Genomic DNA, 26,852 nt, shown 5'->3' with positions numbered 1-26,852 from the left:
ATCACTGCGAGCTCTGAGAGCACAGAGGATCAGGTCTCCAGGTCAATGGCAAGCTTAAACCCTGCTGAAACAACACTAAAAGTCAAAGTGCCTGTCCGTGCTACAGAGCTTTCAGTTTTCTCTCATTTGTGAGTGCTACATCACACTCTTCCAGTTAAGACCTCTTTTCATCAAGGAACTAGAATGTTTCTTCTTTTCAGCTAAACCTCTCTCTAAATGTATTCCAATAACATTTCCAGTTACTAATAAGTGTGTGTTATTTATAACATAGCCGCACAGAAGAAGTAGAGACACACAGTAACTTCAGTTCTTTATGGTGTGTCATGGCACACTGTATACATTCATTCACTGAGGTAATGCAATACGATGCTAACTAACAAATGCTTTTGAAAACCGTTGCTTCTCCATTGCAAATAAATTTCATTTTCTCCTCTCCACACCTTCTACTTACACACAACCAGGTTTTGCCACTTGCTGAGTAGTTCACTGAATGTAATCTGAGCAATGATGATGGTACCCTTTGCATCATCTCTACGTACACGCAAAGCACTTGCAATTGTCCTGGATACAATGCAAGAGCCTCTCCGTCTCTAAAAGATGTATGATTTTTTCCAAGTCAAACCATGTAGCTGCTATACAGCCAAGATCATCTCATTGCACTGCACTAGACTGGAGTAAGTTACAGTCCTTGCCTGAACACTGTCTCTCTGGATGAAATATGACGTGGTTCTCCTCAACCCAGGCTGTTTGCATCACCCAACGAACGATGACATCACTTTGCACAGCTTCCAGCTACAAACACTCAGGGACAGCCTACATGAGTGATTTATGGCACAGGATGAGCTCTTTTGGGAGCCAATTTGTCTGTGCTCTATAAGTAGGGTCTTGCCGTAGGCAATCGCCCGTAACACTTGTAACATGGATGCAGGGTCTTGCAGCAGCCAGCTCTCCGCACTTGAGCAGCAGATGCCTGTGGCCAGAAACTGGCACAAATATCACTACTGGTGAAGACAAAATGTAGATGTTTGGTGCTGGAACCATAACAGATCACAGTAAATCAAACCCTTGTGCTCGCCTCTTTCAGTTACCAGCTGGTAACGCAGATGTAGCCATTGACTCAATTCTGTCTTTGTTTCTGTTAAAAGCCCTGCTGATATTCAGAGGTCCACTCGTGTATTAGTGGTGTCATTCAATGCCGCAAAGCACTATCTATTTTTAAAAAAAACATATTTTCAAAACCTGACTTTACTGCTGATATATGCAGCCAGGATTTATGGACACTTTTGCTTGGATAGGAGAATATTGGATTCTGATATCATTATCTTGGAAATGGATCAAGATGCTGAATGTGTCTCAACTAACAGACCTGGAACCATAATGATTGACTCTAATACTTTCAGTGTTTTTTATGTGATTATAAAACTGCTGCAAGGTAAGCTTTCAAATATTACAACAATATAGAAGTGCTCTTATGAAGTATCAGTTTAAAAGTTTTTTTGAACCTTATTTTATAAGGTTCAATTCATTTAAGTAGGATTTTTTTGCAGATATAATCCTCAATGAGTGGAATATTGAATGCCCTTTAAATCACTTGATTCGGGATTTAATGCTACAGTGGAAAAAGGAGTTTTAGTGAATAAAATAACCAATAGTATCTGACTGTAAAAGATGGATAAGGACACTCTATATTTGAACTGATCATTCAATAGACTCTCAAAAAACCCACTGAAACTGGTCTTTTAACAGAAACTGGTTATTATGAATTTTTTATTGGGTTGGGTTTTTTTGTTTGCTTGTTGGGTTTCTTTTCCTGCAGTAAAATATATAAGCAATAACGTACAAGCAGCCATAGCTAGGGCAATACCTGCTTGTCATAGCTCCTGTAAATGTTAATGTGATTCAGGTTGATATTTCACTTTCTCTTGTCGTAGGATGTTGTTCCACAGGTATTCCTGGACCACAAAGAAACTTAAAGCACAAGAACTGCGTGGGTTTTAAATTAAGTGAATGTGGGTTCTTTTCTCATATGTCCTGGTATAGGAAAAAAGCTTGGGGTTGATTCCAAGAGGAATATTCTTCTAATATCATTTAGTGCAGTTTCCTCATCTGTAGTCACATATTGATACAAGCTATGCTAGGTGAAAAAGAAACAGAAGAAATATAGGTTTGGTACCTATAATTTTTCTAATGAATGGTCCACCTCATATGTCAGCCGAGACAAAGAGCTGGGATTGCAGGGATGTGTGCAGAGTCACACCCTACCAGGACTCTGGGGATTGCAGCATGGAACCTAGTTTACTGTCCTCATTTGGAGCTGAACTGGACCTTAGAAGGAAACACAAGCAAGAAGAGGGGTTTAAAAACAATTATACAGCTCTGGTCCTTCAAACAATTGTTCACAAAATTAACACATGAGTGATCCCATTAAATCCACAGCATTATCTATTGCCCACAAAATGAAAGCCCATAAACCACTTGACTATCTCTAACTTGCGGAATTTTTTCATCTGTGCACCCTGGGACAAACTAAGAATGACACGGCTCTGAGTTAATTACTTGTCTGTAGCTCTTCTCATCACCTTTCTCATGCAGACAAATGCTAGTGTTTACAGGATCAAGTTCTTAATTGAAAATGTTCACTGCCAACTCACGCAGCTACCATAGAGTGACTATTGCCTGTATTTTGTGATATTAATAAAACCAGAGATCTTATGTCAAAATATTTTAATGATACTCGGAAGAAGCAAAACATGATGAATGTCACATATTGCCACCATCCTGAGATTGTGCTTTGCTACAATTAAACCAATAGTCAGGAGTTTCAGAATTTCCCAAATAAATATTATCTTGTATTTAAAAAAATGATTACGCAAAATTCAGAAACGTAGCAGTCGCTGTGTGAAAAAATCATTTCCTTTTCTCCTCAAGTGTAAAATATTTCTCTATTGTAATAATGCAGTTTAATGCGCACAAAATCACATCAGATCAAATTCAACACCGAGCTGCTGAGATACACACAAATTGTCTCCTTAGGATCATCACCCTGGAATTAAAACAATAAAATATATTATTGATATTTCTTTTATAGTAGGAATACTGCTTGTTAATAGTCCAAATAAGCCAACAGCTTAGCCTTCTGTGTATGCATTTCACCTTCCGCATCTGCTTTTCATCCTTATTTCCGACTGGGAGTCTGTGACATTTATTATACAGCGTCAGAGGCTCACTAAATTCCCCTGGGTAAGCTGGACTGCCAGTGCCTGATCTAGCTCGAGCATCTGCTCTTTCTAAAGGAGGACTCCTTCACCTGAATACCCCCAGAACTGCTCACACTTACCCCACCTGCACCACCTTCTTCAGGCTTCCTAAGCTAACCAAGGCTGGGTCTAACCAGAATCTTTATGGGACACATCCACTGCCAATCTGAATATGGATATTTTCTACATTATACTATCTTAGTCATATTTTGAAATAGTTAGAGATTGAAATTATTCTGTTTCTTCAACAGGCTAGTTCTGCTGTGGAAAAACAAAACAAAACAAAGCAAAAGCCTTGCAGATCTGTAAATACTTTGTCATTTGATTTGAAATCTAACATAAATTCTAATTTGATTTAATCTATATTTTCCTATTCTGGTAGGTTTAACTAAACCAAAAGCAACTTATCTCCACTAGTCTTTCACTACTGACATTATTCTTAACACTTAAACTTAGTTGGCGGCTGAACACATAAGCGAAGTGTGTGCTTAAAAGCTATACTGCATGGGTACTAAAGCAGAAGACCTTTCTTTCAATGTTGTTTACATCTAATAATTTCACGCTGGATAATATTTGCCCAAGTCAAGGACAGGTTGAAATTTGTCTGCCTGACAGGAATCCAGAGGTGTCTTTATTTTCAAAATGTGTTATCATTTTTCTCAAGGTAATTAAAAGTGAATTGTGGGGCAGCTCATATTTCTCTAGATGCATTGAGAAACTGCAAGCACACACAAGAATTTCAGCAGAATTTAAGCTCATGTTGGCATATTACTGTCATAAATAGGTTCTTTATAACAATTATGTTTATAAATAGGTTAGTTATAACAGTATTTATCACATATTTGGATTGCAGCAACTTTCATGATTAAAAAAAAGATCACGTGCTGACAAGAGTTTGGAACAAAATGATTCCCTTTTTTGTTAATTCCTGAGCAAGTAAGTAGGCAGCCCCCTGCTTTGCAGGATGCTGTCCTGCTAGCTCCACCTTGAGTGGAGGGCTGCACTGCTGCTCTCTCTGTCAGAAACAGATGGCTTTTAATCATCTGGTTGGAATTATAAAGCCCAGACCCAGTTTTTACTTTCCAGGTAAGATACACTCACACTTAGTCAAAGGTTCAGCAGTTCTTACTCCCTATCCACCAGCACACCTCTGCTCAGCCTCTCCTCCCTCAGTCCTTCTGCTCGGATGAATGAGCACTACTTTTTTCCCCACGCTCAGGGAGTCTCAGTTTCATCCTTTCTTTCCATGTTTTTTTCTGTTGAATGACTCTTCAGAGCAGCTGCTTAGTGTTACTGTGCTGGATGTCAAAGCAACACACATTCGTCTTCCCTGCTGTCTCTTTCTAGCAAACAGAAAACCTGATGGATTCTTGGTCAGACAAAATTTGCATGTTAACCAGGCTTCTGGGCAATCAAATTTTTGCCAGTCCGATTAATTTATCATCTGACCATTTTTCTAATCTGATTTTTCTGTCTATTTTTAAATATGAATCAGGCCATTTCCCCTCCTTGAACCTCTGTTTACTTGAAGCTAATGACATGCCCTTCAGGCTTATCAGGTTAAACCAACGAGCAAACAAAGACTTCTTTCGGCTGCACGGCCATAGCAAAAATGATTTGGTAATGTAATACAAAATAATAAAGATCATTATTTTAATTACATTTTAAGATTTTGCTGATGTCTCATTTTCCATTTTACCATCTGTGATAGGTATGCATCTACTTTAGCGAAGACAGGTACATATCTGTTGAGCGTAATCATAAAGGTGCAGGCACGGACACTAAGGGAGATGGAGTTTCCTGCATTGTTCAGCATTAGCTCTACAGGGCTCTCGTATCTGACAGTTCTCTCTATCTAATGAGAAAAGTTCATCTTTACAATGGCAAGGATGGTGTTTAAGAGCAATACTGCCAATATGATTCATTGGGATGCAGTTATGCTCTCCCTGTACTACTCCAGAGCCTGCTACTGCTTGCAATAGTGGTGCTTGCAGCAGAGCAGCTTCCTTCACTTCTTATTTAGAGCAGCAAACTTCTGTGTCCCAGCAATGTGTGAGACTTCTGTGGGCACCCAGTGGCCAAAGGACCCTTCAGCTACCCACTAAGAGGGAAGCGCGTGCAGCAGGAAGAAGAACATAAAAGGGAAATCAAAAAGAGAAAGAAGATCGTTCAATTTTTAGAAAAGCTCATCTTCAGTGAAATATACTCATTACAGAATTTCAATTGTCTCTAATAGTTGATAATAGTAGCAGAATGGTAGCTAATACTGAAAGCATTTAATTTCTTTGGTTTTAAAGGGCTAACTTTTCTCTTTGTAAATATAAGTGATTAACGTACTGGAGAAAAATCTGAGGGCAGCACAACTTATCCTTCTGTTTTGTTTTTTTTTCTTTACAGCTTATTTTGCAAATTTGACCACAGAAGTGATTTTCAGTCTGTCAAGCACAGACAGTGTTTAATTAACCCATACAGATGCTTAAACATTTTTGTGGCTTCTATCTGCTTCTCTCTAGACTAAATATTCATAAAGAGCTGCCTTTCATTTTCTTAGCTGGTGTAGTTACTACAATTAAAATTACATGGTATTTCTCCAGCGCTTTATATTATGGGAAGAATAAATGTAATGGAAACTGCTGGATATAAACAGCTTAGCCACTAAGAAAACTACATTATGCATTTCTTAACCTTTCCAATATGCTGCAACTTTTTACAAGCCACATGAAACTGCATACACGTACACCGCCTCCTAGGTAATCTCCTGCCATGGACTAGGAGAATGGATTCCCTAGATGGCTTTTAGGTCCCTTCTCACATGTTTTATATTATTCTAATAATATACAAAAGCAGTTTATTTTTCTATTTATTTCTTCAAATAAACTGAAACTGAATAAAATTGTGCCTTCTTGGTACTGCAATCTGCTAGTTTACAACTTAACAGTCTCCGACAATGAACCAAGTGTGACTGTATCTTTGATAGCACGTTTTCTAAATACCGTCAGAGGATATTTTCAAATACATTTCAGAACCTAGGCAGAAGACAAGCCCTTAGCTTTTGAACTTAACATTTCTGGCTTGAACAAGATGATGCTATTTTGATTTATTTAACTTGAGTAACAAAGTCATGAGATTACCTCAGTCCAATTAAAGCATATTGCATACAATGGTAGTTCTACCATACATTTCACTTACTGTTACATTAACTTGAACCCCCCAGAAAAATGGCGTTGTGTGAAAGGTAAACCTGACAACAGAACTGTGAGCTGGGGAATTTCTGAGTTAGCTTAAAAGATAAAGAAGTATTTATACAAATAGGTCTTAGTTTGTCAACAGGGCAAATCAAGATTGAAAACATGCAGACAAATCTTTTCAAAGTCATCCTTAACCTGTACGCAGTAAATTGGTTCAAGGTCAGAGGCCAGACTCTGCGCTGCATTTCTCTGAGGCAATACACAGACAGTAGAGGTCCAAAGGGGATGGGACAGTTACAAAGGACAAAGGAAAGGGAATGACACTTCATCCTATATTTCTAGCTCCCAGATTCTGAGCTGCCTTAAGGTAAAATCCTCAGCAAGATCTGCTGTAGTGTATGGCAGCGTCCTCACTGCTGTCCACAAGCTGTTGTGCAGCCCAGGGCTGCGAGAGCATGCTGCTCTGAACTTATCTCTACCTACAAGAGGGAACACAGGCGCACATGCATGCTAGTCCTGCATGGGGCAATCTTAATCCTTACTTTGGCCTCTGTACCCCTCTGTGCCGAGACCAGGCGTCTTCTCTTGTAGATCATAGTATGTGACTGCCTTTAATAAAGCAATTCACAAGGGAGGCCAGTTCGTGGGAACTGATACCAAACCAAACATAGGTTGGTAGTGACACGTATCTGAGATGAGGAGACACTACTGACTGTGAACTACGGTGATAATGCATATGTAGCTACGCTCCCCATCTAAAGTTCACAATTAGAAAACATTTCTAAACTCTGTGGTACATTACACTTATTCAGAAAACTCCAGCCTTTCTCTTATTTATGAACACAACTTTCATTGACTGTAAGGTAGAAATGTCTCTCTAAGGAAGAACAGACCCACACTGTTCATAATGCAAGTTGTCCCTTGACACATTACTTAAATGAAGACATTGTACGTGGCAAGAATGTGACCTACCTTTTTAGTCTGATTCACATTTACCAAACTGCAACTTCAAAATGCCTTTGCTGTGAAGCTGAAGGATCTGGTTGTATTCTTTGGGCATTGCATGGAAACCTGGTTTAGGCAGCTGGTTGTCGTAATAGTGGTGGCTGATTGGCATCTTATCTGTGGATTTTGAGAAAGGCCAGAAGCCATAGAGCTTCACATTCTCACACAGCTCAAGAGCAGCACTAGTGATCATAAAACCAGATGACAACCGGTAAGCTTTCACACCTTTAGTTCTCCAGAACTGGGCAAGACTTTTCAGATAGGTGGGGTGAAAAAATATTGCCCTTTGGGTTGCTTTGAACTCTTGTAGAGTGTGATATACTTTAAAAGAAGTGGCCGTGTTGCTTCTGAAGGAAAATGCTGGTAGTAAAAGGAAAGCATCTCCATAGACTGCAATGTTCTCCAGAAATTCTGTCTTCTTTTCATTTAGTTTGTTGTATCTGCAAAGTACAGTATTTTAGGAAAAGAATGAATGGAATGTACATTGATATGAATGTATTACACACCAAAACAGCACAACTGCACTTGCATATATGAGTTATGAACTCTGCTGCACCAGTTCAGCCTGTCCACATTGCAAATTTATACCAACCTGTTGTACGTTGTCATATGTGCACTTATGAAAATCTGGCTTTATTGTAAAAGAACACACTTCATAGGATTGAACTGGTAAAACAGGAGCTACTGAAGCAGATCAAATTCACTACTAATGAGACCAGGTCCTGTTTATATAATTGATCGATTCAAGAAATTTCACAGGAGAAAGCAAAAAAAAATTGTATTTATACTTTCTCTGTTTAAAAATACACGCACCATGATATGTATTGAATGCGTTTGTGAAATGTGTATCTTACCTCAATAGGTATACAATAACCTCCCTTTAAAATCTGTGTGTTTGCCCTGTGTGGAAATACAAGCATGCATGTCTTGGAGTGTTAAAGTTTAGTGTGCGTTCAAGTTTTTCAGGATCTTAGCTGATTTTGATATGCTTTTAAAACAGCTGAAAACATTGGCATGTCTATTTATCTCCTTCCAATACAAAGGGAACACATGGAGATCTGTAAAAACGTAGAGATCTAACTTCACAAATGAAGAGGATTTATCCTCAGATGCTCTGGTTCCCCAACAACCAGCAAAGAGACTTAGTTCTCACCACTGGATAATTCCGTGCTCCCAAATATTGAATAGTGAACTTTCAGAGTTATCCAAGAAGTGACACAAGACACGAGGGGGTCACTCAACTCATTTCCTCTACAGGTCTGAGTTGTCTGCATCACCTGAACACAAGGTGCGTGCACCCTCTTTGGGATTCAAAACACTGAGTCCTCTTTTGTAGGTAGTTGTCTATCTGAGCAGCGTATTTTCACCTTGTAATGGCTACCAGAGGCCACTTTTCACAAATGGCTCCAGCAGAAACTGGAAAACTTGGTTTCGTTTCTCTTCACAAGTTGATTAGGTTCAAGCCCTCCCTCTTCTCATGCAGCACTTCAAGAGGGAGGACGGCAGCCACTGCCATTTCCATCCAAAACCCTCACAGAGGAGTTACCAGTTACCTCTTGCACAACTGAACTCATGCAACGAGTGATACATCCCTTCTCAGCCTGAAGCGGTTTAAACTTACAGTTTTTGCTTCCCAGAAAAGCGCCATTACTGCAAAACTCTGAAACAAAATGAATAAGAGGGACTCAGCCTCTCCTGTTGATCCTGGGTCCCTGTGCATGCAAGAGTTGCACTGCCAAAACAAGCAAGAAACACCTGAACCTATGTCTGGGAAGAGTGGATGAAGGGTGAACTTCTGGCCTCTGCTCCAAGAATTTTCTCTACTTCTGCTCTGTGTAAAGTACATAAAGAGCCTTCAAGACAGAATTCAGATCTCTGTTCTTCCTTAGCTAGGAGCCTGAACAACTCAGCCTCGTCTTGTTTTCCTTTCCAGCTCTGCCTCTGTAAGGGGCAATGTGGCCCAGCTCCACTAGGACACATAAGAACCGCGCTTCTTTCCTCCAAGAGAGTTCACCTACACCCTGACATTCACAGTTCATTGTACACCCTCACAGACAGAGTTCAAAAGCTGATCAACCTTAACAATAGTAACATCAGACTAACCCAGTACCCAAATACAGAATTAAAGTGAACAAAGTCAGAAGAGCTCGTCTGAGAGAAGAAACAAACTTAGTTCTAAATGGTGCCAAGTTACCTCCTGCTCCTCCTTCAAAAGCATTTACAGTGTTCTCTGAATATTTAATTAATTAATTTTTTAAAATCCCAAACTCCTCTCATAATCTCATTTCATCCTCACACAGGTTTAGCTCCTGTTTCCTTCAGTGTAACTCCTGTTAACCCTGATGTGGCTTAATTTGGCTAAAAAATCAGTGCAGGTGTGGCAGAACACTTTGATCAAGCCCAGACAAATCAGGGCAGTAGTCACCAATGATGCTGAGTCACTGGGCAAAGTTTTCCTTCCTCATATTCGTGTGGAGCCCCACTAACATTGATGAGCTGAATCTATTATTGGGCAAGCAATAATTCATCTTCATTTAAGTCCAAAAGGGCGGAGAAAGCATCAAGGTAGTTAGTACTCATTGCAAAAAATCAAGTTCTACCCTTGAACCAATGACAAATGTCTGTTAGTTATTTCTGTGCTCACTGTACTTCTGTCTTCCTTTAAAGGGAAAAAAAGCTCTGCCTGATGTTGTCTATTTGACAAATACAGATATGACAGACAATAAGATCCAGTAAGATCAGAAAGCAGTAAATAACATGCCACAGCAGTCCTTTTCATAGATAAACTGAAGTTCCAGCCTGCTGAAGATGTCAGATTAGTCAGCCTGGCCTTATTAGATTTTCTTTTCATCAAGGAGGTGAAAAAAAAAACCAAACAAAACTTTGCTGAGAAAAGGGTCTGTGAGCAGCTTTTGTATGGATGGAGAAAATGGATTACAGAAATTGGGCCTCCATTCAGGAAACAGCCTTCATCAGAACAGCCTCTAAGCACTTTACTTAAGAACATGTGCTTACAGTCCTTCTGACAGAGTCAGACACACATTTACAAACTTTCCTCAATTATGATTAGAATTCCTTTCTTACATCAGGGGTCATGGGGGGAAAGAGGCTTGGGCTTGCAATCATCAGTTTTACCCTGTCATAAATTGTGGACTGGTGCCAACCAAGGCACTTGCTAATCTGGGTATTGCTGACTCCTTTCTGCTACAAAAAAGGCCAGGTTTAACAGATTTCCATTTAGACTGGTACATATTTTATATGGGAACTAAGGCTTAATGAAGTAATCTGCATGCACTGCTCTCTATGCTGGTATCCCAACGGATTTCCAACAAAATCTAAATAATGTCAAACAATTATACAATATTGCACAGAAAGAGATTTGCAGTAGTACTTACTTCTGAGCTATGATACTCGGATTAACAGTCACAAGGTTTGTTTTATTGCCAACATCTTTGCTAATGCTTCCCGTGGTTGGAGGGAGGTTACACCTGAAATTGAGAACCACTTACTTAAACAGATGCGCACCAGAAATGCTTTACAGTTATTATTTGCAAATTCCTCTCTTGTGCAAAGACACTTTCACGTCAGCTCCCAGGGATCTCTAAGCACTTTACAAATATTAAATAAGGCTTACAGCACTTCTAGTAAAAATATTTAATCTGCTGTACAGATGGTTAAAATAGGGCACAGAGAGCTCATTTTCATAAATCATCTCGCAAATCAGGAGCAAAGTTAAAATCCCAGAATGAGCCAGTCTATGAATATCCTATGTTGTCTGCTAGGAAATATTGCTCCTCTTGCCTAAACAATGCATTTCTTCTGAAAGCCTTCCGTTATTTTCTGTTTTAAAACAGTCTGATTGACACCAGTCCCTCAGCTTGCACAGTAATGTTGACAGCTGCTTCATGAGACACCACCAGTATAACTAACTTGCCCAATTGCAGAAATAGTGGTTTCTGTGAAAGGTAAAGGAAGCATTTTTTTAAAGTCAGTCACTCCGTAAGTTTAGCATGTTAGCACGCAGATTTTTATTAAGACTATTATCTAACTGGAAAGACTTTTTTTTTTTTTAATTTGAAAAGCCCAATTATTAGTCAAAAACGGGAATAGAAACAAAATCCATTTGACTGTGTGATTAGACATCACTGAGAGAAGAACCTTCACTTGGTTAGTCAGTTCCCTTGCAGGAACTACGAAGTGTGAGTCACGCGCTGAGAGAGCAGGCCAAATTACACTCTGAGTATGCCTGGGTTTCCCCACAATCTATAGAGGGAGCTGAAAAAAACTACTTAAATTAGATGCCTAATTTTTTAGATGGCTAACAGAAGGTGAGACAGATACCAGGGCAGTTAAATAACTGCATTAGTGAGCCAGCCTTAGGCTAAGTACACCACTTGTTAAACCAGAGGTAAAGGTAAACGTGACATTTAATACCAGGCTTTCTTATTTCAATTTCAGGGTTTTCTTTATTCTCTTCTCCCAATTTAAAAAAAAAAAAAAAAAAAAAAAAAAAAAGAGTTCCCTCCCCTAAAGAATGTTAAAGGAAGAGAAATTTCAGGTTCTCAGATAATCACATTTCACATCACTGGCAAGGTATCTTTGCAATCATAGATCATACATGTATCCACATATGATCTAAGGAAGCAGCGTTCTGAAATCTACAGAGCAGAAGGAGTATCCTTAGAGAGGAAGAAATAAAGGATTGTCAGGATCCTTCCTCGTTGCTACAAACTGGCATTGGCATGCTTCCAAGCCCGCCAAGCTTTTAGAAAGATTTGACACCCTTGGTTAGACGAAGCAGCTCTTACCTGAACACAAAATCAGAACGATCGATTTCAGCTCCGCAGCTGGAGTTTTTCAGAATGCCTCCATTTCCAACCACGGCACAGGTCTTGAAGGGATAGGCTGAAAGAGGAGAGGACTGCAAACAAACAAAAAGGCACAGCGAATGCCTTGTAAATCTTTTGATTGTTTCTTTGCGTCTTCAGTCATTTGTCCTTGCAGGTTTATTCCGGTAAATCCCAGTGAAAGCATTCACCATTTAACAGACAGGATTGCCAGGCCTGGACAGCCAAGAGCCAAAAATAGGCACAAACAGACTGAGAACTGCTACTTCTGTTATCAGTACTTTGAGGGAATAACACTGGATTGTTAAAACTGCATGAATACCTTTTAAATACACTTAACAGAAAAATTATCTAGCAGTGGACTGAATCCTTGACAAGCCAAGCTTGTACTGAAGGTAGTTTAAATTTACCCATTTTCCTTTGCATTGTCACGGACTGGGCTTTATCACATAGTCATCGACTTTGTCAGCTAATAGAAGGTAATTTGTAAATGCTCATTACTTTGTCATCAGGCAATTACATTTGATGTAAAATAATGAATTTAGGGGAACCTGAAGATGCTGTAAAGGATAATCATGTGCCCTGGCTTAACTCCTGGTGAATGTGATGGCTAACTGAAGAGGCTACTGTTTCTGGCTGTTTACCCTCTCTACTCCTCTTTTTGTCAGAGGTTGCCGTCTTACAGAGGGAGAGCTGAATGGGAGCTAAGCGCATCCACTTGTGAAACAGCACAGATGACAATCTAGCAAATGAATGTAAACTGTTGGCTATTTCAGTTGACATTAATATACTGGCTGTTATCCCAGGGTCTCAGAAACATCTCATACATCTTGTTCAGCCCCTCCTGCTGGGGGAGCACTGACATTCATCAGAGAGGCCACCAGCTAGGCTACTTTGACTGTGGAAGCTGAGACCACTTGTAAAATTGAGTCAAAACTTGCTTACCCAAAGTGTTATCCTTCCTCCTTCTCTCCTCAGCTTGCCCAAAGAGAAGCAGGAAGGGACACTGCTATGAATAAGGCAAAAAGTGTGGGGAAAGAGGCAGACATGTTGCCTGGCAATATATTACAAAACAACATGTTCAAATATTTTGTTCAATTCTGAACAGTAGAGCACAAAGGACAGACAACTCCGGCGAGCTCAGCAAATATATATGCACCTAAAACATACTACTTTTTCCTTTTGTTCGGTTTAAATTTGGAACCACCGTAACCTCTTTTGCAATGAAGTTTTTAGTGATTCGCAGCAGCATTAGAAAGGAGTAGGCTCATGGTAGCTGGGATCTCACAAATCAAGAATGACAGAGATGGGTAAGTGGGTTCCCATGTGCTCTTACTTTCGAGAAATTAAGTACATCTCTGTGCCACTCTGTCTGGTCTCCAGAGCTTATACGTCCTATTATAAGTCCTGAGCTACAAAGTCTGATTCTTTTGCTCAACTTGTGTTTCTGGCTGCAAAGGCCCCACCCCCATGGGCAACAAAACTGGTGAAAGGGCTGGAAGGAATGCCCTGAGGAGCGGCTAAGGACTTTGGGCTTGTCTAGTTTGGAGAAAAGGAGGCTGAGGGGCAACCTCATTGCCCCCTACAGCCTCCTCAGGAGGGGAAGCAGAGAGGGAGGTGCTGAGCTCTGCTCACTGGTATCCAGTAATAGGACACGTGGGAATGGTTCAAAGCTGCATGAGGGGAGGTTTAGACTGGACATTAGGAAGCATTTCTTTACTCAAAGGGTGGTCAAACACTGGAACGGGCTTCCTACAGAGGTAGTCGATGCCCCAAGCCTGTCAGTGTTTAAGAGGCATTTGGACAATGCCCTAAATAACATGCTTTAACTTTTGTTCAGCCCTGAACTGGTCAGGCAGTTGGATGAGATGATCGTTGTAGGTCCCTTCCAACTGAAATATTGTCCTGTCTTGTTTTCCATTCTGTATCAGGTTTACCACCAAAATAGCTTTCATAAGTTATACGCCCAAGCCTGCACCAAAAATGGCATGGGAATACAAGGAACATGAAATGTTGCTCCAGACCAAAATGCCTTGGAAAATGGGAATGAGAAAAGCAAGGCAAATGTTCTTAGAGGATTCACTCCTGAATTCAGCTGGCTGCCAAGCCAAGCTGCAACTTGTGTGCTGTAGCAACTCCACCTACAATCTGATCTATCATACCTTGTCCATGACTCCACCACTGCAGAGGAAGGCGAAAAAAAAGGTCTTACAAGGTGAATGAAGAAGTGCATACAGGGGATGAAGGGTCTCTTCCAGAGGAATCAAACAAAGCAGCTCTATTACTAACCCAAAATATATGTGATACTGCAATTATAATAACAGGTAAAGATACAGTTCTTACCACAGGCAGCATCTTAAAAATGTCCTCTGTAATGAGGATGGTCTTTTTACTGTCCACTTCGTAACTCATGTTACTTCCCAGTGGGGTGTTGTTTTGAGAAGCAATAAAATTGTGAACTGCATCACAGCAGGAAGCTAATTCTGACCTGCAAAAAACCCAAAGAAAACGTACTCAAAGACAGGGAAATTAGTAGGAGACTGGTGGTAGAGAACTAGGTGAATGAAAATCAGTTATAATTAACTAAGCAACAAAAGGCTATATGAACCTCTGTAATGTCACTTCCCTTGACTTGCTTTGCGGAACAAGTCTATTTCACAGCAAATGTTCAGAAACTAATGAGACCAAGAACTCCTTTTCTTATCCTGTTTTTCTGTCTTGGTCTCCCCTTCCCACACAGGAAAAGTTGTAATCAGTCTTCTCCTGTTTATTAATTGCTAAGATATATATAAACACCGAGAGACTTCAGTCCCCAAAGAATTAACAATGTGATTTCAATCAACGTAGAACGAGTGATTGTAAGAAACTAGAAGGCAGTAGAAAGAATGAACCAAGGAGATAAAAGGAATGGTGATGGGAAGTACTGGCTATAGTACTTAGTGAACAGCTAGATGTTTGCAGGCCAATTAATTAATAATTCTTTTCTGTAACTGTTCAGCACGGTTTTCCTGTGCACAATATCACAGATGTTAAACAAATTACATTACAACTTGCAAATAAAGAAGATGGATATCTTTGTGGTAGAGACAGACAGCCTAGCTGCTCCTCAAAACACCCAGCAGAAGTCCTTAAATAGATAAGAGTGCAAGAGATTCACTCAAACTTCATGCAGGAGTGAAGGCTATCACCCATCTTACAATTCCTGTTACCTCTGAACTTATATCATGTGTGTAAACACCCTTTATTGTTAACAGTGAAATGCAATGAAAAGCTGCATCAGACTCAAAAAGTTATAATTCTTTTTGGTTTAGGGATCGGTGTTCTCTCTGAGCCACTGGATCTGATTTTCAGATTGTAAGGCTGAAATATTCATGGGCAGCCATTATTTATCAATTTGTGGGACATAGCTATCTGATTAGCTGAGATACTAAGAGAACTACTAACCATTTAGAGAATAAAATTAATTGATCACAGAATTGCTTGGAATTTTGAAGACGATAACACAGCAGGGAAAAGATAATAATTCCTGTCCTAACACTGAAGGTTAATTATGAAAAAAAATACAAATAAATATTTAAGTTAGAGCCAGAGGAGTAGAAAAGCTTTATTTCATTGTTTTTCAGTGAGTATGGTAAACCAAACCATTGGAACTAGTTAAACAATACAGGCCAAATTCTGGCTGAAAGTAAGCTGACTTTAACAGGTAAGAGAAGTTGCTTCATTCAGCTTTATCAACGATGTACACAGAGCAAATATTCTAATAATAATATGATTTTATTTCTAATGGAGATGAGACGTAGCCTAGCACATGGAAGAACCCAGGGATTATGTTTCCTGGAAGACAGGGAAGAGAGCGAACGGGTCTGGGGTAACTCCCAATCTCACTTCTCTTGAAATAATGATCAAAACGGGTGAAAAAAAAGTTGGGAAGGTTGGTTTGATTCTTACATAAAAAAACAAACGAAAGAGCACCATTTCAATTGTCAGATGGCTTACGGGTATATATTAACCCATGTTGAATACTGAGCTCTGAAACTCCTCAAAGTTTCCAGATGTGTGGGAATGACTGAGTGCTGTGATGGCACAGATCTGAAATAATCATAGTAGGAGAGTTACCAGGAAACGTTAATGGGAAGAAACAGTAGGGTTCAGATTTCCACAGGCCATATTCAGCTCTGCTCCCTGAACGCAGTGATTCCCACTGCCTTGCTCAAAGCCTTAAGGGGAAGGGGGGGAGTCTGTGGTCAATGAAAACCATTAGGTATAAAGGTGGGGATGGGAACTGAGACTATGCTCTTTTGGGTCATGAGGTGCACATACAGTGAAAACAATTGCTCAACTGCATACAGTGTCCTATTTTAATCATATGGAAAAATACAAATGAAGCAATGAGGCAGGAGAGTCAAATGATTAAGTCTAGGAACACTGGATATTATTGAACCACTCTTGACTAGAGTCCACTTGCTTTTCTTTCTTGTACACTTTTTCCTGTAACCAGCTCTTTCTAACCTTAAACTGTACTGCAGTACTAAAGAGGATTCCAATATCACTCTCAGGCCCCCGAGGGCACCACCAAGCCTCACTACCCCTGCCCAGCCCCCTGGGTGTGCCCTCATTTCAGCCCCTCAAGGCCATCAGCCCCTGCCCCAGAGACATGACAGCAGGATCAGTCTCCAGCTGTGCCATCCCGTCCCCAGGGCCAGGGCTGCCCCATTCCCTGGGGTGCGATGGTCCTGGCTGCTGGTCCCTGCTCTGCTGGCCAGGTTATTAGGGAGCAGCTGTCCCTCACTGCTTCCTGGCAATCACATGGAGATGAGGAATCACAGAAACCGTAATTTTGATTTCATTCATATTTTTCTTAAAGCTAAACGAAGCAGGTCTAAATATTATTTGTGTCAACCATGGGACATTCAGAGGAGAAGGAATAATGCTAGTGTATTCTTGCCCAACTTTAGTAAAACAGCTGTTTTGTGTGTGATGGCTACCAGAACCTGAAAATGCAAACTGATCATAGATAACATTTATTAAAACAGATAATGTGTTTTTGCTTTTTATTACTTGTTCCACAAGAATGAAAGTTTAAATAAAAGCATAAACAGTCTGGAAGAAAAACAGGTATTAGAATTAATAAGAAAACAATAGTTTAAATTAATATTATGGGTCCACTGAGGAAGTAAAACAGAGCTTGGCTAGTTCAGAAACACAGTGAGAACCAGAGAACACATACTGCCTAATGATATATATTCTTATGTTACCTAAGAGCATATGTACTAAAAATTTGGAGGTAATAATAGAAACCTCTCACTTAGATCAAATCATGACACAAAATCCCACCGTGCCCAAGCATCCACGTACAGAGCTCCAGTGGGAATGCACATAACCTGCAGACAGCAATATCCACGGACAACATAGTCAGTGATCTGTATGTAACCCATATCGGATTTTGTACAAGCACATGGTACCTCTACAACTGACAGCAAACAATGAGGAAGAGGTAGAGACTGGGCAGTTCAAGCAATCTATTACCGCAATCGTCATCGTAGTATTAATGTCATATGTGGTCTCTGTCATGAGGTAATGACACTCTAAAGAGCATGTACTTCATAAGATCACAACATGTATCATACAAGCCAACTCTTTTAACAAGCGCTATATGTATGGTGTTGCAAAGCCAGGACAACATTTTAACTCGTGTATCTTGTCACCTGGGGAGAGAGAAATTGTTAAAACCTACCGTACAAAGAAGCTCCTAACCAGATGGTGGGATACGAGACAAGGGTCAGAATCTTAACAGCACCAAACGGTACTACCTTAAAGTCAAACTCTGCATTTTCTTTGGAAGGGTAGAATGTGATCCACGTTCCCTGTTCTGACCGGGAGAAAACGCTGAGATATGGGGGCAGCTCTTGGAAGATGGGATGTTACTATACAGAATAAGCATCCACCTCAGATATGTGTAAGAACATGGATGTAGCTTATGGTAAAAAGGTTCAAGTTCCAGTTCTTAACAGAGCTGCTCAACTTGGGGGTTACCCTAGAACAATGTGTTTTCATGATCAAGTCACAGCATTAGAAGTCCAGAGCAAAGGAAGCTGGAGTCAAAGTACCCAAATGTCATGGTTTTGGCTGGGACAGAGTTGACTTTCTTACTACCAGCTGGTATAATGCTATGTTTTGGATTTGGGATGAAAATAGTGTTGGTAAAACACTGGGTGGTTTTTTGGTTGTTGCTAAGCAGTCAAGGCCTTTTCTGCTCCTCACACCACCCCACCAGTGAGAAGGTTGGGGGTGCACAAAAAGTTGGGAAGAGACACAGCCAGGACAGCGGACCCCAACTGACCAAAGGGATATTCCATGCCATATGAAGCCATGCTGAGTATAAAAAGCTGGGGGAAGAAGGAAGGGGGGGACATTCAGAGTTACCGTGTTTGCCTTCCCAAGTAACCATGATGCATGATGGAGCCCTGCCCTTCTGGAGATGGCTGAGTATCGGGTACCTGACATCTGGTATGAAAAGGCACATGGTTCTGCACCAAAACTTTACACAGCCTCTTACTTTGGGGGACAGGAAAGAGAGTATGCCACTGGAATTGTCTGCTCCAGCCCAGAGCTGCACCACTGGGCCAACACAGCTAACCGTGATCTCAAGGGGTTGCAGTAGCCTCATGGGGACATGAACCATAGCAGAATCTGACAAAACTGTGAATGTAATAGTATTTCTTTTATGAAGACTACAGTTCAGTGTGACGCCAGTGCCGGCAGACCTGGGGTCAGAGGGCTTTCATCATTGCTGAGGATAGTGTGAAATATTTCCCTGTCATTATACACTGGACTAAATTGAGGAGAAAACTGGATGGGGATGGACACTGCAGAAGTATCAAAACATGTAAAACATTGTTCTAAATAGTAGATACTCAACTGTCCTCTAAGGCCATGGTGGGAAAGGTGAGGAAAATCATCTTAATTTGCACTAAAGGAAGCTTAAGTTCAGTATTAGGAAGCACAATGAAACGGGTTGCCTAGGCAAGGTGCAGAATTTCAACAACTGCAGATTTTTAATAGATATCTGGCCAAACTTCTTTCATCAATGGTCTAGGTTAATTTGATTCTAAGTCACCATTTACAAATACCTGTACAAGCAAATGTTTCTTTGCAAAAAGAATATCATATCAGTGCTGTTACAAAGCACTTGCACATTATCCACAGCAGCAATGCTTACACAGACATATCTCTTTGTGGATCTTCAGTTACCCAACACACATAAACACCACATAAAAGAGATAACCAAACACAAGGTAAGACTAGCAAATATTTAAAGCTGTAAATCCTGTAAGCCTGATGCTAAGTCTATTTCACAGCACAGTCTGTAGTATGATTTGAAGAAAGGGCAAAGTATTCCAAGCAAAAAAAGTCCATGGCGTGGATTACTAATAACTAGAAAAAGTCTATGCTTGCCTAATAGCTTGTTTTAATAGCTCACCTAGCTTGAGTATTTGTAATCATTAGTTCATGTGAGCTCTTGTACTGTACATGTGAAGACAACACAGGCTTTGAGTTTTCATATTGAAGAGACTGCCATGACAGTACAGAGAAGAACCCACAAAAAATTCCACTATATAACAGCAAAATTTCAAGGGTGCAGCTACAAACTACCTTTTATCTATGTCCGCTGTCCACATCCATTTTATAATGAGCAAGCAATTATCTTACTGTACTGCACTGGGGGCTCTAGACAATGGTACAGGTTTCTCCTGGCTCTTGTCAATCCAAGTCAATAGCATCAAAGTGCAATGAGGCATATTATGACATATTCCTATCTTTTCGAAAAGAGTGGTTAAATCTGATATCTGAAATGGAATATGTTGAAGGGGAAAGTTACAATGACAGTCCTTGAACTGTCTATAAATGAAATAACATCATAAATGTCTAAGACAATGAAAGCCAACAGGGTTGAATCTGAAATCAAGGCTAAATATGTAAAAAATGTAATAAAATGTTCAAACCAAAGACTATTTAAAGAGTCCGCCATGGAGATATAATTAACTCAGCCTGATCCAAAATTAGGTTCCCTTTATAGGAATCCTCCAACCCTTAGGAAAGTATATAGTCTGTACAGCAATTAAAAGATTCAACCATTTCTCCAAACTGTCACCGATTATTATCTCTCTACCCAGGCTTTTTCTCTTCCGAAATGGAAATATGTCTCTGAATATATGCTCTTAATTTTACATTTTATCTATTAAGCCTATGCAGCAAATGTACTCTTAAATCACACTGTAATCTCAGAGTTCTGCATATTTCTTGTATACTGGAATGGAAGATTTCAGAGAGTACAGTAGAACTATTGATCTGTTTAGTGTTACAAAAGCTATTGATTATGTGGTGGTGTGAGCTTATGTAAGCAAAAATTGACATTGTAGGGTATTTTATTTGTTTTTTAACCGTGGTCATTGCAGTACACAGATGTGTTAAGCAATACTGTTATATATGTTAAGGTGTAGCATGCTACAAATTAATCTCTTCAAGAAGGAGTGGAATTTTATAATCTGCGGGAATGTTTAGCACACACTTTTCAGAAGAGATACTAAAGTGGGAAAAGGGTAACAGAGGTTGAGTGGAATAAAAAGCAGAAGGGGAAATTACAGGAGTAAGAAAATGGGTTTTAACTATTCTACTCAAGACCCAGGGTTCTTCTTTTAAAGTAGTAATGTTTTCTTTTAAAAAAAGTTAAAAATATTTTGGTGGGGTGGAGCAGTGTGCCAGCTAAACTGCAGTGTAACATCAGGGGTTTTAAAACTCTATTTTACACCTAGGGATTTCCTTCTCCCTTCATTATCAGATGCAAATAAGGTTTATCAGGAATGGTATTTCCCTGGGGAGGGGGCCCAGTAGCCACAGCTCACACAGGGCTATTCTAGTACAATGCCACTCCTGAAGAACTGTTGCGTTGCTTTGCCAGGCTCCACGCTCAGCGAGACAGCCCAGAAATACAATGCCCAGAGGCTTCTCTGAAACACAGCATCTGCTCAGCCTTTCTCCACATCCTCCTTCCCCCACCCCCCCCTGCCCAGGTCACTATTTGTCAGCTTCCAGCAGAAACAGGAGTTGCAACTATTTGGAAGACCTGCAGATTATTTGCCACCATGGGTGTATAGCCCAAATGAGAATAAATCAAGCTTAAAAGTCTGTAAAACAAAGAGATGTGGAGGTGTAAAAAACAATTAAAGCTTGTACCCAATTGGGCTCTGTAATTTGTTGCACTAATGAAACATTTCTTTTAAGTGGAAAACCTTTGAAGAATACTAATATAATAATTAATATTCAGGTTACCTAGGGAACCTGAGGCTCTAATGACTGTAGCTAGAAGAGCCTTTGCAGAGGAAGCTACCCAGCATGGCTTTTTTTTCCTAGAGCTTTAAGAATGACGCTTCCAGGAAGCTGCGAGATTATTTCCTCTCCCTTTCCAAGTTTGTACCAATCCTCTCTTATAATCAAGAAATCCGCGGACTTGCTTTGTCTAAAACAAGTTAGAGCTGATGTAAATCTGAAAAGGGAGGAAGAATTCGGGTGATCTTAGAAACAAAGGGATAATATGGAGATACTAGGTGATTGTAGAGCCATAAAGAGCAAGAGAAATAAAAAAAAAAAGAATAAGAGAAGCACAGATGAATTTCATAAAGGAGAGGTCTGAATAAAAAATACTCAAATAGTTCTCTATATGTCAGTACCAGTAAACATTGGAAAAAACTTTCCCTAAACCACCGTTTACACCACTTCTGGTGTAGGTACATCACCTTTGCTAGCATCTGTTGCGAAATTAGATAAAACCTCTTGAGCAACGGCTGACAAACATTAATGTGGGGCACAATAAATCCTCACTAGATTGTAAGATCAATGAACCACGTGCTTGCACTTGCTCCTCCGAGGGCAGCCCAAATCTGGCAGTACTGATGCAAGTGAAGGGCCAGCAGACTGGTTCCCCAACACAGGCTGGACAAAAGTCAACCAGAGAAGATTGACTGTGGATATGGGAGGTATTAAAGAGAACATCATGGCTTGTACTTGCCTCATGATTCTTCTTGATTTTGAGAAACACACGGTTAAACATCATGTTGCTGTCAAGAACCACTGACCGCTGCCAGACAGCAATCTAGCCAAGTGCATGTGAGTGTGCACAGCAGCGCAGCTTTAGAGGAAGCCATATGGAAAAGGAAAAGGGCAGGTCTCTGACAACAAATGGTCACAGTTTGCACAGCCGCATGGCAAAGCTGAGGTAGGTAGTAGAGAGTCAACCTAGAATCCTGCACTCTGCTTTTTATACAATGGGTAGGCAAACACGCCGTGGTTTGTGCCACGCATGGCTGTCAGCTGTAACCCTTTTGCCAAATACAAAGACAAGTATTTATTTCCTGCACTTCACTTCTAATTCAAATTCTTTTATTTGGCCTGGATCTGCTGGGAGTGTGGCTTACAAAGAGATTGATGTGTACTCATTGGCACACGCTGCCGTCTTCTAGGAACATAAGAGTTACTGGCTCAGACCACATATTAATTCACTCCACTACCAGTATGATGGTAGCCAACAGCAAAAGCTGCAAAGCAAAACACAAGAAAGCTTCTCTGAGAAATTCACTACCCCACGGGAAGCTGCTGTTGAACCTTATTAATTAGAGGTTAGTTTATGCCTTGAAGCGTAAGACATTAAATCCGTTATAAATATGCATGCCTGTTCTTCAGAATGTCAAGATAATACAGAGATACCGTACAACTGACACCACGTCTGAGAAGCATGTAAGCGTTCGCTCCATTTAACAGATGGGCAAACAGGGAAAGAAGTCAAGCAGCTTCTCTGCAGTCTAGTCAGCAGGCAGGCTTCTGGTGGCACTGGCAGGTGAATATGACACAGGCAGCTTCAAGCTCTCCTCCTGCAGGTGTCTCGCTGTATTACCCAATCCCTGCTGCACAGCTCCTCTGAGATTAATTTCCTCTTCTGCAAAATGGGTGTGTTTATCTCTTAATGAGATTTTTAGAACTGAATAATATTTGTATTGCACAATTATTATGCATTACTGACACTAGGCAAAGTTAGAAAAAGGAAGAGATGCACTGCCAAGGGATTATTAATTCATTTATTCCACCACATTTCTAGAAGCTTTGTTCCCTGTAGAGCTCTGTCAATGCATCATTTCTCAGCTAGAGTGTCCTTGCAAAGCTAGTTCCAGGCTCTTGTGCTTAAGTCTGATAAATAAGTTTGGGAGTGCTGTAAGCATGGAGTATATATAGATTTAGTCAGTAAATTTTATACTGAATTTTGTTTTCTCTTTTTTTAATTTTTTTTTTAAAGCCTCTATTGACCAACTGCTAAGAGCCTTGAAAGTCTCTAGTACGGTCTGGGAGCAAGGACAACTGTAAAATTTTAACGTCCTGTTTCAAGAAAGCAACAGAGGGGAGTTTGAGTGGACAGAAAAAGAAAGAAAAGAATTATGCAAAAGCACACATCTTTTGTAAAATAATCGTCCACAATGCCCTAAACAAAAGCACCGGTCCTTGGTCATATCAATGGAATTTTTGGATTATATCAAAGCAGATCAAATTTCACAGAGACAGAAGAATGTGCAGTACTATCATCAGAATTGCAGCATGGGTTGTATACATATGAACTAGCTAATACTCTAGCTAGTTTGGATGTTAAAAGGCAATGAACCCATAACAGCACAGCCCTTCAATGCAAATTAAATAAAAAGAGTTTGTCCAGCCTGTGCTGAACCATGGGTTTCAACAGATTTTTTTCCGCTTGGTGTTTGAGCTAAATTAAAGCTATCAAGCTCAGCTCAATGTACAGACAGTCCACATTTTCTAACTGACCTAGTGCACCCCACAGTTTTCACTTTTGATTATTTCCACCCACCTTGTGACCTTGTATAACCCACCTTGACTACTTATGACCCACACTCCTTGCTGGAAGGCAACGACAGCAAGAAGAACAGTAAGCATCTTGTACTTAAAGTCCAACAGCCTCCCATGAGAGCTTAGATAGAGGGTGTCATGTTTGATTCCCATAGGCCTAGAAGATGGAGAAGAAGTTGGCCCAGTGGAAGGGAGAATGCAGAAGCAATAAATGAAGAAGTCAAGCTGGAACAAGGAGTGGTTACTCTGACACTGACTCGTACACCTAGCACAGCAGAAGCAGCAAATTTCTGGTAAGTGGTGGCTGGTCCTTTCAGAAGGTAAGTTTAAGAAGACAGGAAATCAAAAACCAAAAATGTAGCAGGGTGAAGAGCAGATGAAAGCAGTTTCATCTCTTGTCAACTGTACAAGACACCTGCCTGTTCTGAAACAGAACAGCTCCTTATCATGCTCTGGGATCTCTGTGCACAGCTAAAGCCAGCCTGAGTTAATTGAAAGTTTCTTAAACCTTATCTCTCTGTATTTTCCTACCTCAGCTTTGGGAAACACTACTAGTCAGTTATGATACACAGCAAACACAGCAACTTATGTCGCACAGGGAGCATTACCCCCCTACTGCCCAAAACTACTTCTGCCAAGGGTATCATGCTGAGCATGCGGATATTAAGTTTTCAATGCTAGATAACTCCAAAGAGTTGGAAGGTAGGTCAGTTTATTTAGTTTTAATGATCATGACAGAATCTTTAATTCTGATCCATGTAATAATGTAATTCAAGAGAGTATTTCCTCCTGGAGAAAACAGGGTTGGCGCAGTGAAGCTGTTCTCTACACCCAGCGTGGTGCATTTCCAAATGAGAGTGGAAGCTTTTCAGGGATCACTGTCCCTACTGAGCATGTACTTACGTGCCATGCCCAACAAGGACAGGTGTAATCACATGCCTACACGCTCAGGGGCCACGACATGCAGCATCAAACCTAATGAGTGCCTTGGGCACTTCTTTAATAGAAGCAATAGTCTTGAGGTAAGGAATACACAGCTTCATTACACAGCCTGTTACCAGAGCACCAGTTCAGATGGACAAAATCACATTACTGATTTTTTTTTTAATACTGTAGGTTTTGTGTCAGGAATATTTCAACTTATTCTACATAAGTTAGTTAACTATTCATTATAGTGGAGACAGGTAAAATTACTTCATTTGTGTAGTTCTTTTATCCTACTCAGTTTCCACAGTTCAATTCAAATAAACAGGAAGGCCCAGCATCAAAAGATTAACAGAAATGTACAGCCACGAAAGCAGTCTAAAAACAATACAAAATTATCTTTTCAAAAGGGTAGATTTAAATTTATGGCTTGTTAGATGAATCTAGGGTAAACAGTTTTTCTAAATGAGACAATGAAGATTACCTGAATTTTGTAGATTCTTCTGGTCTCCTTATCCAGGTGCAGTTCTGCAGTTTTCTGACTATGTGAAGATAATAATCTTCTGCATATCTAAAAAAAGCAACAACATCAAACACTAGAATATATATGTATGTATATTTAGAAACAGTCTCTAAAACATTCAAATGATGCATTTATTAATAATAATGTGCATGATGCATATATAATAGATTGCTTTTAGAACTCTGTGACCTATTTCATTTTTGTAATTTGTAACAGCACTATCCTCATTTAATTAGCATGACCTATTAAACATTGCTTCTTAATAGCGATGTCCTAATGAACTTTTCTTTTCAGAAACTTTCAAAAGTACACTGGTTTCAAACTTAAATATTTGACCTTAAATATCTTGAAATTATTAGAAATCATCTCAAGTGCAAAAGTCCAAAATAATACAAAAAAATCTCCTCTGTTTGGTGTTTTAAACTTCAAAAATGTTTTGAAATGTGGCTCTTGCAAGCCAAAATGAAACATTACACTTCTTATGCCTTTTCTTTCATTTACCTTATAGAGTCCCCAAAGCTCAATTCAATCATCTAATACCATAGACCAATATTTACAGATGTAAGCTGTCCTTCAAATTATCTGTTAAATAAAACAATCTGTTGTTTTACATCAACCAGCACTTTGGCTACCTTGGTACATGTAACCAAAGAACTTTCTGCTCCTTTTAAACCCTTTCAAGAGATTTAAATTTGTCCATTTGTGAAATACTTCAGAACATGTAAGTCAAAAGAATGGAGACACTTCTTCCCTTACAGGTTCAATGTTAATATTTCTCCCATTTGTGCTTGGATCCTAATATAGGTTTTTTTAAAACAATAACTCTGACTTATAAGGCAAACTGGTGGAATGGGAAGAAGGGATGTTATGGATGACATGACTACAAATTCTATGGGACTCATGTCTCTAGAAAGGAACTACCTTGCATTATTTTAGCAAAAATGGCTTAGTGTTGGCCAAATTCAAATGATCATGAGTTTATTTAAGCTGGAATTTAGAAGTGTGTATTTTGTACAGTTTTACAAGAGTTAGGATGGCAAGAAACCTCACTTGTTTTTAAATGGAGCATGAGAATGGATAAAAAGGAATATAAAAACGGCTGTGGTGACTTGCAGCAGCGGAAGTCAACAACGCGAATGCTTCCTTCTCTCTGTGTTCAACACGTTTTTAGTACCACAGCCTTATGGTAAACATTTGAGAA

At 39.8% G+C, this 26,852-nt stretch overlaps 1 protein-coding gene across 3 annotated transcripts in view; it reads right to left on the bottom strand.

Annotated features, from left to right (window-relative positions):
* Positions 1-705: 705 nt before the first annotated feature.
* ST8SIA6 (ST8 alpha-N-acetyl-neuraminide alpha-2,8-sialyltransferase 6) overlaps positions 706-26,852 on the bottom strand; it is a 41,530-nt gene continuing 15,383 nt past the window's right edge. The window contains exons 4-10 of one of the 3 annotated variants that reach the window (XM_063324731.1): positions 25,613-25,699; positions 14,641-14,785; positions 12,259-12,371; positions 10,846-10,938; positions 7,676-7,890; positions 7,418-7,567; positions 2,708-3,043 (exon numbers count right to left, since the gene is read on the bottom strand). In XM_063324731.1, the coding sequence (XP_063180801.1) occupies positions 7,422-7,567; positions 7,676-7,890; positions 10,846-10,938; positions 12,259-12,371; positions 14,641-14,785; positions 25,613-25,699 (799 nt within the window). In that variant the 3' untranslated portion in view covers positions 2,708-3,043; positions 7,418-7,421. Of the gene's footprint in view, positions 2,326-2,707; positions 3,044-7,417; positions 7,891-10,845; positions 10,939-12,258; positions 12,372-14,640; positions 14,786-25,612; positions 25,700-26,852 lie in introns of those variants that run through there. The other 2 variants (XM_063324730.1, XM_063324729.1) reach the window with 2 other exon arrangements.

This window comes from Chroicocephalus ridibundus, chromosome 2, assembly GCF_963924245.1.
Source record: "Chroicocephalus ridibundus chromosome 2, bChrRid1.1, whole genome shotgun sequence".
Lineage (NCBI taxonomy): Eukaryota > Metazoa > Chordata > Aves > Charadriiformes > Laridae > Chroicocephalus > Chroicocephalus ridibundus.
The sequence above is the reverse complement of the archived record's forward strand: the minus strand, read 5'-3'. Positions and strand labels throughout refer to the sequence as shown.